This window comes from Tympanuchus pallidicinctus, unplaced genomic scaffold (genome assembly GCF_026119805.1).
Source record: "Tympanuchus pallidicinctus isolate F22 unplaced genomic scaffold, pur_lepc_1.0 scaffold23, whole genome shotgun sequence".
Taxonomy (NCBI): Eukaryota; Metazoa; Chordata; class Aves; order Galliformes; family Phasianidae; genus Tympanuchus; species Tympanuchus pallidicinctus.
Window position 1 is genome coordinate 5,455,702 of NW_026294740.1, and position 12,448 is coordinate 5,468,149.

The following is a 12,448-nucleotide window of genomic DNA, read 5'->3' on the forward strand; positions in this document are numbered from 1 at the left end:
TAAGAACAAGAGCTTTACAGTGCTGCCCTAATCAAGAACAGATTTGTTAAACCTGGGTTCAGCTTTGTAAAAGATAAAAGCAGGGCTGAAACACAGTGGTTTGAGATGTGATGAGAGCCTAGAATGATGCCTTGCAAGTGGGGTTCTGCCTGTAAGCATGAGCGTGTGTTTTAGTAGACTGCAAACCCAGCAAGGTAATACATGAGTGCCTGAAAGAGAGAGGAACAACGGGGTGAGGGATTCAGACATCAGATCAGAAAAGAAATGCTAAGGGGGTAAGGATTGTTTTGTCTGAGGAAGGTGTAAAAAAGGAAAAGAATATTCAAAAACACATTTTTCGTATATGTAAGAGAGAGTGAAAGAGGATAAACTGTTCTTTCTGCCTGCTGAGGTAGAAATGGAGCGCCTGCTTTAATTTTAAGATGGAAATTAGCTGTCAAGAGCGTGCTGCCTGGAGAAGGCAAGCAGTCTGTCATTAGAGGACTTAAGAGCCTGTGATACTGTAGAAATATTTATTTTTAAGGTTTAGTTACTAAATCAGAACATTAGGAAAGCCCACACATAGCCCAGCAGAAGCATGTATGTAGCCTAGATGGTGTACTCTAGTGGCATGGGGCTTGCTGTGGTCTATCAAAATTGAATAATATTTCGCCTGAATAAAAGCTGCAGAGTTTTTTTCCACAATGAGAGAATCCTGATACTGAACTGTGGTGTGAGATGAAAAGAACTTCAGGGAAAGGCTTCATTTCTAACAACTACTTTTATGGAGATATAAATGGAAGATAATTTATGTCTCCCTTTGGTCCTTGCCCCATGAAGACTGAAATAAGGCGAGTAGCTCTGACTAAAGCATATAGCTGCAAATGACCAAAGAGAGCCCATGACCACTGTCCTGAAGATTTGTGCTATCTGAGAGCAGATGCCATGGGGCCAACTGCTTGGCAGTGCTGTTCTTGAATAAATCACCTCATCCCAATATCTATCAAAGCTAGGAACTTAAATGGAGACTGATTCCCTGCTGACCCACAGCATGTGTCCTTTAGAAAAGGATGTTGATGAGGCTTATTCAGTGATCTAATAAAGTGCAGATATAATTTTTTTCATTTGATATTTACGATCTCTGCAAATTTTGCAAATTCCCTGTCACTAAAACTAAATGTTATGCCCTTTTCATCACTCATTTAAAAAAAAAAAACCTCCATGTTTAGCATGGAGACTGTCACTCCACACGGATTTGGGCACTATTAGCAGAGCAGTGTTGTCTTGAAGGAGGTTGGGGTGCTGGTGCCTGGATCAGGAGCTCACATGTGGGCTGGGCTGGGGGCTCCCAGGTCTGAGTGGAAATGGGAAGTATGGCACTGACATGCCATGGGCACGCAGGCAGCGATGTTCCAGCCCACTGCTGCACATGCAGGCTGTGTCTTGGGACTGCAGGCACTTCTAGTGTTTCACCATCTGTGGAGCTACAGAAGGCTCGCAGGGAGCCTGCCAGGTCCCTGTTTTCCAGCAGGTATCTCTGGTGCTCTCCAGCTCTTATGCAGTGCCCCAGTGATGAAACCTAAGTGTCAGAGGTAGCCAAGGCTCCATCCTGAATCTCTGCACAGAGCCTGGAGGAATGTTTGTTGTGCAGGGCATACAGCTGTTCCTTTGGGAGCAGGGCAGCGTTTTGGGAGAGGCCCTGAAATAAAGGGGTAGAGAGCAGGGGACACAGAGCTTTCCCAGCACAGGCAGGGAATCAGGGAAAACACCTGACTTGGGTCTTAACCAGCCACTGCTTGCGAGCTTTGCTGATGTGAACAGAGGGACAGCTGTGCCCTTCAGAGGTATTTGCACTCCTGCATGCTCTGGCAGGACGGGCACACGCTCCTAATGCTGTCGGCAGCCAGGATTAGCAGCAGCACGGCCGTGAGGTCCATCTGCACTGCGTACGGCTGCTGCAGTCGCTGCTCCCATTTTGATCACCGCCATCAGTGTCCAGATCTCACTGAGGTGAGCAGGGCTGCTGCTGTTCCTTCTGACAGACCTGGGGATCTGTGATGGGGGCTTTTGCATGTCTAGTGTCTGTGAATGTAAACACGCTGAAAGCATTAATGGAAGTTGATATAAATCAAGTTATGCGTGTTTTTTTGGATCGATACCTCAAGACAGTGTTTACAGCTTTAGAACACCGACGAACTGCTTTCAGGGTAGGGCTGGGGCCTACAGCGGGGGGGAGGGGAGCCTCAGTCGTCACCATGGCAACCTTGGTCGGCCCGGCACGGCGCTGTTTGTCCCACGCGGCGCTCCGTAGCGCAGTGCATTGTGGGCCGGGGAAGATGGCCGCCTCCTGGCCGCGCTGCTGAGAAGAGTCGCGCTGCCGGCGCCGCGGGTCGCTTCTGTCCTCCGCTCCCCGCCGCTCGCTCCTGTCTCGCCTCTCACTGATCCGCTCGCGGCTCGCCGGAGCGTAAGGGAGAGCGGAGCCGCCATGGGCCGCACGCGGCTCCCGCCGCAGCGAGCGCGGAGCCCGCGGGGCTAAAGGCGCGAGGGGAGGCCCGGGCCCCGCCGGCAGCTCGGCGCTCCGCGGGGCCGCCCTCTGCCCTTGGCCGTCCTCAGCCCGCTCCGCCGTCCTCCGCCCGCCGTGACCCCGCCGCGAGCCGGGCCGGGGGCTGCCGCTCCCTCCGTGCCCGGAGCTCTCGCCTCGATGGAGTCTGAGCTGCTGCAGTCGCCCCTCCTGGGGCTGGGGGAGGAGGATGAGTCGGACCTGACGGACTGGAACCTGCCCCTGGCCTTCATGAAGAAGAGGCACTGCGAGAAGATCGAGGGCTCCAAGTCCTTGGCGCAGAGCTGGAGGATGAAGGACAGGGTAATGGCAGAGGGTGGGAGGGGGTGGGCAGGGAGGGAGGAGGGCTGTCCGTCCCCCAGTGGGGCTGTGGGCAATCCCCTGACCGGGTAACTCGTTTTTGAGCCCTACGTGTGGTGTTGGGGCTGCAGACAGGTCGGAGACGCACAGAGAGCTTCCTTGGGTTCCATCTGACTCAGGGGATGCTATGATAAATGTGTATCTGGGTTCACAGCAACATGCTGACTGAGTATCTCCCTCGTTTGAGCTCTTTAAGTGGAATTTGATGTTGTTCAGTGCAGGCAGTAAGATTATTGAGGGCTCACAGGGCGCTGTGGATCAGCAGGTAATGCACAGCACGAGGTGCAGTGAATGCAGTCGTTACACTTGTTTCGTGGTGAAGGTGCAGGAAGTGTTGTGGTTTTGAAGTTTGCCAGCAGCATGTTATGTGCAATGTAAAATTAAGGTATTCTGTGTGTGTGCGAGAGACAGGAAACAGCTCATGTGAACCTGGAGACAGAAGTAGTTATTAGATGAAGTGCTTGCTGTGTTGTAGAACGGTAGTTCTGTTAGAATTTATGTCATGTGGCACCAATGAAGCTAAGGGCCTCTGACAGTTCTTCTTCATGATGTCAACCCAGAGCAGTGTCTGTGTCCCAACTTAGCGTAAGTTAAAAACAAACACCACAGAAACATAAAGGATAATCAGCTGCAGTCCTTCAATTCATGGAATCTGCTTTGGGTCAGAGGATTCCCAGAGTCTCACGGTTGTGATATCCATATGTTTGTGTGTATGGCTGTATATGATTTTGTGTGTGTGTGACCAAATATGTTTCCACTTCCTTTAGTAATTCTCTGACCTTAACTTGGGATCTCTGGTGAAACTCCTTCCTGTGATTTTTTTCCAGAGATATTAGAATGAGGGTGCTGTACATTAGTTTTCTAGATAAACATTCACCTAAACAGTTCTCTGGAGTGTTGGGGAAGCACTGGCAGAGCCAGAATCAAAGTGCTTATGTACTGAAAATCTGACTTGGCAAATCATTAATGGACTGTATTAATTTTTGTTTAGAGTCTGATTTAGATGAGCCACATAACACAGTTTTGTAGGTATGTCTCCTTTGAAGGGTTTTGGCGTGGAAGTGGTTTGCTCTACTAGAATGTGGAGGTGGGATGAGCTTGCTTGTCTATTTTAGTGATCCTTCTGCCTTCCTGTGAAACTTCCTGTTCACTTATTTGATGATGTGCAGAGCTGTCTGTTTCTAAATTGGGGATAACACTGGCTTGCTAATCAATAGGTTACAGCATGAATATGAGAGGTAGAAGTAAACGGTTGTATTTGTTGCAGTGCTTTTCATATGGCTGCTAAAGACAAAGGGAATCATCTCAGTGAAGAGCGGAGCAGTGGTTACAGCACTGCCTGCCTGTGGGGTTGCAGTTTCTTTTTCTGAGTGCTCTGTGATGTGAGTGGTGCGTGTCTCACTAAGCTCAGCAAAGTCAGACCCGGAGTGAATTCGTCCTTACAGAGACTGAGTCTAATCTTTGTGAAATAAGGAAGTAGAAGCACGTCAGAATGTTTCTGATTATTCCTTCTGTTTTCGCTGTGAGCTTGAAACAACTTTTCTTGATATCAGAAGTGCTGATTGTATGTCACTGTGTATTAGGACTGCTTTATTTGGCATCGTTTGGGCAAGTTTGCCATTATGTGCAATTACTTCTTGCTGAAGAACATTGCTTTCTTCCCTTCCTCCTGAATTCACATAACTGTTGGGTCTTGTTCTCTGGCTTTATGAAGAATTCCTCTCACCATTTCACAGCTGACTTCAGAAAGTTGCTTCTTCCTTTTTTCTTTTTGTAGAGCATTACAGCACAGTGAGGAAAAGTCAGTGCTGTAGCCTTAAGTCAGCATTGGAGGCCTCTGACACCTGTCTACAGCAGCTAATCAAATTAAAACCAACACGTAGCTGCCTCCATCTGATTGCTGCTGTGTTGCTCTCCCCTGGTTTGTTGCTTCCCTTTCTGGTCCTCCATACCTTCTTTGCATCTGATTCACCTCCAATGTGTTTTCTCTATCCCAGATGCTACTGGAAGACTTGGAGAGGGCTGGAGGGGATGTACCTGTTATCTCTTGATGTAATTTGAGAGTATGGAATGCATTCTGTTATTCTGAATTTGATCGGTTCAGCTGTCAAAGCACAGAATGAGCCCATATTTAAAGTAGGAAGGTTGGTTAACCGAAAAAATCCCATATTTGTAGAGTTGCAGGTAAATCTGTGGCATTTTTTCCCCATGAATCATGGAGAAACCACAGGCAGAAGCTGGTTCTGCCCCTATTTGTCATCTTGAGCTATGCCATGTTGTGATCCTAACTTACTACAGCTATAGGAAATGATTCCACTAAGATTTCGGAATGGAATTACTTTTTTTTTTTTCATCTTCTTCCATTTCTCTAAAAACCCCAGAGTTTATAGGAACTCGAAGGTTCTTTAGAGGGCAGGAATCTAATAAGAGGGAAGAATCAAATAAGCAAGGTAATCAGTAGTAAATCTAGACAAAATAATGGCACATTCTCTCACCCCCTTTTCATCCTTTAGGACTGCTCTGAAGACATTTAATCTTCCATCTCCTGCTTCTCTGGACTACAGATGCCATCAAAGTGACACTGCTTTGATCTATTATTTATTTAAAGAATATTTTGAACACAAGAGGGTTAGAAGTATGCTTTGTATATTGAATTAAATCTCTCAGCCTCAGAAGCAGTCGAGTCATGAAAGTTGATTAAAATAAAAAGGTTTCAAATACGCTGGGTTTTACTGACAAGTTGCTACTAAATTCAGGATATTTAAATTAAGCTGTGCTGTACTTATATTGATTTCTAAAATAAGTGGAGAGCGAGGAAGCTGGTTGTAATAGTTTCACTTTAGCGTTTTGTTCCTGCTGCCTCGTAACTTGCTGAGTGAGAATTAAATCCTGTTTTTATGAGAAGAGAAATACACAATTAGGTTTCTATGGAGATGCAGATGAAGGCAGTGCTGCATACAAACGCACTTAATCCAGACAGGGAGCATTTACCTGCCCGCGTGGCAGATGTTTCTTGTGGCAAAGGAAAACAGTGAAGGGTGGCTGCACTGCAAGCTCGTGCCTGTTATTATTATTACAGCTCTTGCCTGTTATTCTGGCTTGAGCTCGCTGCTTTGGGTTGCACCGGGAGGCATTCGGCCACTGAGGCTGCAGCAGTGAGCAGGGTCTTGTTAGCTAGGAGCTCGTGTGTGGGCTGCAGCCTCCCCTTCATCGTGGCTTCTTGCATCTTAAGCGTTTGTCTTGTGTTTTCTTTTGCATTTTCACACACTGTCAACTGCATTTGTGCTTAAGGAACTCCTAACCCAGTAAGTTAGCCCAGGATCTAAACCAAATGCAGTGCGGTTCCTGTTCTTCTCCTGCACGAGGGTGAACTGGTTGGCTGGTTTGGAGCACTTCACTTGGGTGCTGTGAGGTCGCCCTGGGAGCAGTGGCGGTGCTGTGTCCCTCCTCAGGCTGTGGCTGAAAACCAGTTCAGGTCAGTGGTAACAGAAGTGATTGTTGCTGTGCTTTAGGGGTGTGAATTGAGTGGTAGCGTGGGGCACTGCTTGTGGATGGATGTCTTTCAAAATAAAGACCAAAACAAAGCAACTCAGCTTCTCTCCATTCGAACCCCCTGCTGCAAGTAATGAGCACTGCCATCCCACTTATAAGTCTGCATCTCCTCTTACCTAGAACAGAGGTCATTCTGGGTTAAGATGGCTTGTATTGATCGAACAGAGCTGGGAAGCTTGTGCTGTATCTACCACTGCCTGCGAATGTTCTTATCTCTAAGCAGAGAGAGCAGATTTCAACAGCTCTGAAGAGTGTGGCTGGTCGTATTTTGAATGAAAAAGCTCTTGCCGTTATACAACAGCAGCAAACACTGAAATCTTTAGCTCAGTCAATCTCCTATCCCATTGATTTTGCTGGTAGGGAGATGTATCTGTAAGGTGGAGGTAATAATTCACTCCTATCAGTTACAGTTGTGTTCCTGGTAAGCTTAGATTAAAATCTGAAGGTGCTCTGCCACATCTGAGCATCACACTGAGATGTTTTTTTCTTCCGTAATTTTGGATAGGAGGTTTTGAGATAAAGCTCTGTGTCAGCAAATCTAACCTGTGGAATTTCTGAGACTACAGAGTAAAAATATACTTCTTTATTCACCTGGATTTAATCATTTAATTTCCTTTTTCCCTAGGTTTCCAAGACCAGGGGACTGTATGAGGAAATTTCTCCTGTCTGTTAGGAGTTGGGAAGCAAGCCCTTTTTTTTTTTTCTTCTCCTGTAAGCTTTGGCTTAAGTCCATGTTTAAAGACTGTAATAAGCAGTGCGTATATTAAGCTCCACAAAGCCATGAATTTGCTATTTCTACTTCCTCTAGCTAGGTGGAGAAGAAAATAATTATTGCAAATCTAAAATTTTAATGGCTTAATACACAGAAATGTCCAGGAGTCTCGTTCCCTTAAATAGCTCCCGGAGAGTGCTTCGTTGTAATTATATTTGCAGTATGAGTAATAAGCGATAGAAATGCAGTGTAATGTGTTGGAAAGGAGCTGACAATGGTATTGCTAGCAAAGATAATTTTAGAGTGGGGAGAGACTTCACCACTAATGTGAAATGACAGAAAGTTACCTTTTTGCTCCATTCAACAAAAGTGCAATGAGAGGATGAGTCCTGTATGCAGCACTTAATTTTCTTCCTTGGGTGCAGTCGTGGCCAATCACCCCCACTTTCAGAAGCCCTTTGCTGATGCTTGGCTGGTTCTTGATTTGACGAAAGGCTCTGCTTTTGTGCAGCTGCAGGAATTCAAGGACAGCTCACTTCCTTGGGGCTCTGTCCTTGTTTGCCTCGTGGCTCGTGAAGATTTTATGGGGAGGTTTTAGGGTTGCCTTGTTTTTCCTCTGACGCGTTGTTTTAATTGGCTGCTGCTGTGCTGGTCTGCCATGCAGGTCTACCTTGAATGTTTCTGAAGGTAACAGTGCAGTAAGGCCACTGGTAACAGAGAGATGATTGATTGTTCCTTGTAGCTTTGAGACGTGTTTCCAAGTAATCTCAGCACCCAGGGCCCTTCTGGGAATGCAGCCTGACTCGGCCCTAGCAGTTTGGGCATGGGTTCTCCCAGTGCAGCTGTGCCTCCTGGAAGCTGGGTGCTTCTTTGACCTCTCCATGCTTTCTTTCACTGCTTAACAAAGGGAAATGAATGCTTAAGACTGTTCTGTTTCCTTGCATGTCTGTTGCCCTTGCTTAATGACTCTGAGGCTGCTTTGCATCATTTCTTACCCCTTCTCTAGAAGGAAGAATATGAGATTCGTCAGCCAGAACACATTCAGTAATCCTTTCACACTCATCCTGGAAAGCTGGGCTCTTTAGGAAGTTGCTGTGTGCTGATGTTTCTCAGGTATTCTGCTTTTCACCCCTACCCTGCTATGGCCGTGACTCAGCCCACCTCATGTTAACTGGGAGCAGTTCTGTTGTGCACAGTGCCGCTCATCTCTGACAGCACCTTCAGGGGCTGAGGCTGCTGGGCCAGGGGATGCCGGTGGCTGCTGTTCCCCATCAGGGTGAAGTGCACACTGCTCTCAGCACACGAAGAGAGCATGTGTGATAACCTTGGGTGCCATCTCACAGCAGCACTTAACCTGCAGCTGTAAGGATTTGTGCTTTTGGTTTTTCTCTGCATTCTGCTGTTTCTATCCTTTATACTAAATATCTTTTTTCTTTTTTTTTTTGGTGGTGGATTTATTCTTGAAATGTAGAGAACTTCCACTGTGCTTTAATGAGGAGAATGTCCTGATAGTTCCTGTATTACAGTGCAGAGTTTCTGGTAGTACGTTCTAAAATAGTTCAGAAATGCAAAAAGCATTATTCAAAGCATTGGCTTCGGTCTTTCTTTTGATTTGCAACGATTCCACGTCACGGATATTGAATAGGAGTCAGAGAGGAGCATGGGCCAGCTGTAATTCTTGCTAAAGATGTGCTCTTTATTAGCAGAACAAACAGTCATGAAATATAATACTTTATGGCTCTTGTGGGGAGGTAGACAGAGGGGAAATAACCCCATTTGTCTTTGGGATCAGTTAGACTTAACTTTTACTGGCTCGCTGTCTGTTCTCAAGGAGAAATACTTATTTAAAATACAGAACTTGGGAATATGAGATAAATAGTGGCTCGTTCAGCGTAAGTCACAGGTCAGACATGACTAGTAAAATATTGAAAAACAAGTATTAGGCCGTAAACAATAAATGAGAGAGCTGATTGCTGGGCAGGATGTGTTCTCCCGAGGGAGCAGCCTGTGTGCTCTGGGTCTCACTGCTTTCTGTGCTGCCCACTGGCTTTGGGACTTCTGCTGGGGAATGCAGCACTGTGACACCCTGCAGCACCGTGTTCCTTCTGAGGCCACACGGGTTTGTGATGCCTGTGATGCACTCAGGGCTCCATCAGTGCCAGCTGATGACCGTGCTGCCTGTTGGTTGGTTGGTTTCTCCCCTGGTCGTTCTGCTGGCTGCTGACCTTCTGTACAGATGTGTGTTGGTTGGTATGCAGCACCTCTGTGCTGCAGGGAATAGAATCACAGAATTGTTGGGTGTGAGTTGGGGTATCTGGGGAGAGCTCTGTGGAGCTCAGGCAGTTTAGAAGTCAGCCCAGTGCTATAATATATAGAACTTGTTGAAAATGTTTAAGCTTTGAGGCTGTTCTTCCTGTTTCTAGTGCTCGGTATCACTGTGTTACCTTGAAAAGAATGCATCTTTTTCTTGCAAATAACCTGTGGTGCAGCTGGGCTGCGGCAGGAGCCCTGTGCTGTTCTGTGTGGGTCGCAGTGCTGGCCCAGCCCAGGAATTCTTCTTGAGGACACTTTTTTTTTTGGTGTGCAGACAACATGAAAGATGTCAACACCAAGGTGCTGGGATAGCTGATTTTTTTGGAAGTAGCAGTTTGGTGTGCATTGATTAAATGAGGAGGAAAGAGATGAAGGTGAAAGGGCAGCAGGCAGGGAGGGGGGCTGGGCAGGCCTAGTGGGGAGGGCTGACTGCAGATGGGGTCCTGAGAAGCTCACCCTCTTTGGCCACTGTGTGCACTGCTATGCACTGCTCTCACTTCGTTGGGTTTCTTTCTCATGCTGGCTTCCTGCTCCAGATCCCCTGTCAGGCTGCAGGGTTTCCTTCCTGTCTTTTCCCCTTCTTGGAGTGACTAGTGTTGTTCTGCTCCACTTTCTGCTTTCTTTATAAATTATACATTTGTGTGGCTCCAGCTTTTTCTATGAGTGTGCATTTTGGGCTTTTTTCCTGCTGTTCTGAATGGTAATGAGCACCCTGGGGAAGCAGGGCTGCAGGTGGCTGTGCTCCACCAGGTGCAGCACTTTGCCTGTGCTCCTTTGGTGCTGGGACACGGCTTTAGGTACTGGGATGAAGGAGTTTAGAGAAGAGAACGAATCACTAAAAGAATCCTTTTCAAGTTATATTTTTAACTTGCTATGGTGCTTAGTAATTGGTTCAGTGCAGCTTTTTGCTCAGAGTTCAGTTATCAGTGGGTGCCCTAGCTGCTGTGTGTAGCAATCTCATTGACTGAGGAACACAGTTGCAAACTGTGGTTTATCCCCTTTTTTTGGCCACAAGTATCCAAAAGAGCACGAGATCTGGATGATTATGAGGATTTGAGAAGAAGTGACTTAAGACAGAGTCTGTCTGAATTGCCCGTATCATTGTGTGTAGGCATCAGATATCCAATGGCATTGTGTGTAATGGCATCAGATATCCAGTATCCAATGGCTTTCTTGGCCATTGGGTGTTTCTCCTTTTATTGGTTTTGGTTTTAATATTAGAAAGGATATAATATGTTCTAATATTGATCAGTGACCCTGAATGGCACATTCACATGTTTTAATAATGTATTTCCATTGAGCAGTGACTATTTAAGATGTGTAGAAGAAATCCAATGACATCCATTTCCATGCTGTATTAAAGATATAATGTGTAAAAATAGTAATGTAAAAACCAAGTCCTATTCTTGCAGAGTGAGTACTGTTCTATTAAAACATTCTACTGCTCCCTTAAAATGAAAAACAGAATCAGCCTTGCCTTGCTTCAAGTAGTCCATGTTAAAGAGCAGATAACAAAGCATAGCTGAAACTTCAGAATTTATAGTAGTGGTAAAATTTCAACCCCAAAAATGGATCCGTTTCCATGCTAAGTGAATGTTTTATTGTCTTTCCAGATGAAGACTGTTAGTGTTGCCTTAGTTTTGTGCCTAAATGTTGGCGTGGACCCTCCTGATGTGGTGAAGACCACCCCGTGTGCCCGCCTGGAGTGCTGGATAGGTAGGTTGAGAGCTGCTGAACTCCAGGAAACTTGGCTAACAGACATTGAGGTATCACATGTATGGTCATCTCAAAGTTGTGTGCTTCCTGAACTTAAAACTAGGGTGAGCTGAAGGAAGTCTGGTGGATGATTTGTATGTGTCCATCAGTAACCACTGCCATAGGTCATCTTTTCTGCTTTGTTTTAAAATGAAATATCATGGAGAAAGAAGAACAAGCTGCTAATTAGCTACTTACCCCCTTTTTTTAAATTTCTGTAGCTTAATAAGTATCTAAAGAAATTTCTGAGCAGTCACATCTTTAGAGAACTCTGCTCTGCGAAGGTTTGAAGTCACCCTGTGTCACATAATAGAGAAATGTCTTGAACATGTGTGGACTTCACTGCGTGTTGAGGTGGCAGCTCTGAGGCTGTTTGAATTGGGAGCATAAATTCAGAAGAGCTGGAACTATTCCCAAGAATGTCTTCCAGCTGTGCCAACACATGGGCTTTTTATTTTGATGTAGCTCTAATTCTTCCTAATTCTTTGTTAGGAAGCAAAAAGTTTCCTTGGTTTTAACACTGATTTTCAAGATGAGGTTAAGTCTGAAATAATATTAAAGGTGAAACACCATGGGTAAGAAAATGAAGATATTTGGATTTCATGTAGGAATGGGAAATATCCAGTCTTTAGCAAGTGACACACAGCCCCATAGTCCTACTTCTTGAGGTGCATAATAGGCTGCGGTAGCAAATTTATCACTGTACAAAATGAAATTAATGAAAAAACAAAACCAGAAGCCGAAAAACTTTCAGAACATCTCATTTCTAACTTGCTTTATGAATCGACAGCATCTCTTTTTTCTTTTTTTTTTTTAACCGAAAACTGCTGATGACTTTATAGCAATTAAAAAACCATGAGCATGCACTAACAAATACATCTAGTCAGTGGAGAGAACAGCTCCTTGTTTCTCATTTATACATGGGTAGAGAGCAAAGAAAATGAGGAGTATTGCAGAGTCATTAAAATAAAGTTATTAGTGCTTATCATCAACAAAGAGAATCTTGAATGCAGTTTTTTAATTAAATTTCTAGTGTGTATGTGCACACTAAAATTGGAAAAAGTATATATATAAAATGAAAAGTATTCATTTCCATTGCTGCTTCCTTCAGAAACTTAAAGCTGCAAAAATATCCCTGTTTTCTCTTCTGTGTATCAGTCTTAAGAGAAGCTAATGATGTTGTGGAAGCATAATATCTCTGCCAGATGTAGAAGACA

At 45.2% G+C, this 12,448-nt stretch overlaps 1 protein-coding gene across 4 annotated transcripts in view; it reads left to right on the forward strand.

Moving 5' to 3' along the window:
- Positions 1 to 2,307: 2,307 nt before the first annotated feature.
- RPTOR (regulatory associated protein of MTOR complex 1) overlaps positions 2,308 to 12,448 on the forward strand; it is a 118,956-nt gene continuing 108,815 nt past the window's right edge. For all 4 annotated transcript variants that reach the window (XM_052687521.1, XM_052687522.1, XM_052687523.1 and 1 more), the window contains exons 1-2: positions 2,308 to 2,842; positions 11,090 to 11,192. In XM_052687521.1, the coding sequence (XP_052543481.1) occupies positions 2,681 to 2,842; positions 11,090 to 11,192 (265 nt within the window). In that variant the 5' untranslated portion in view covers positions 2,308 to 2,680. The remainder of the gene's footprint in view (positions 2,843 to 11,089; positions 11,193 to 12,448) is intronic.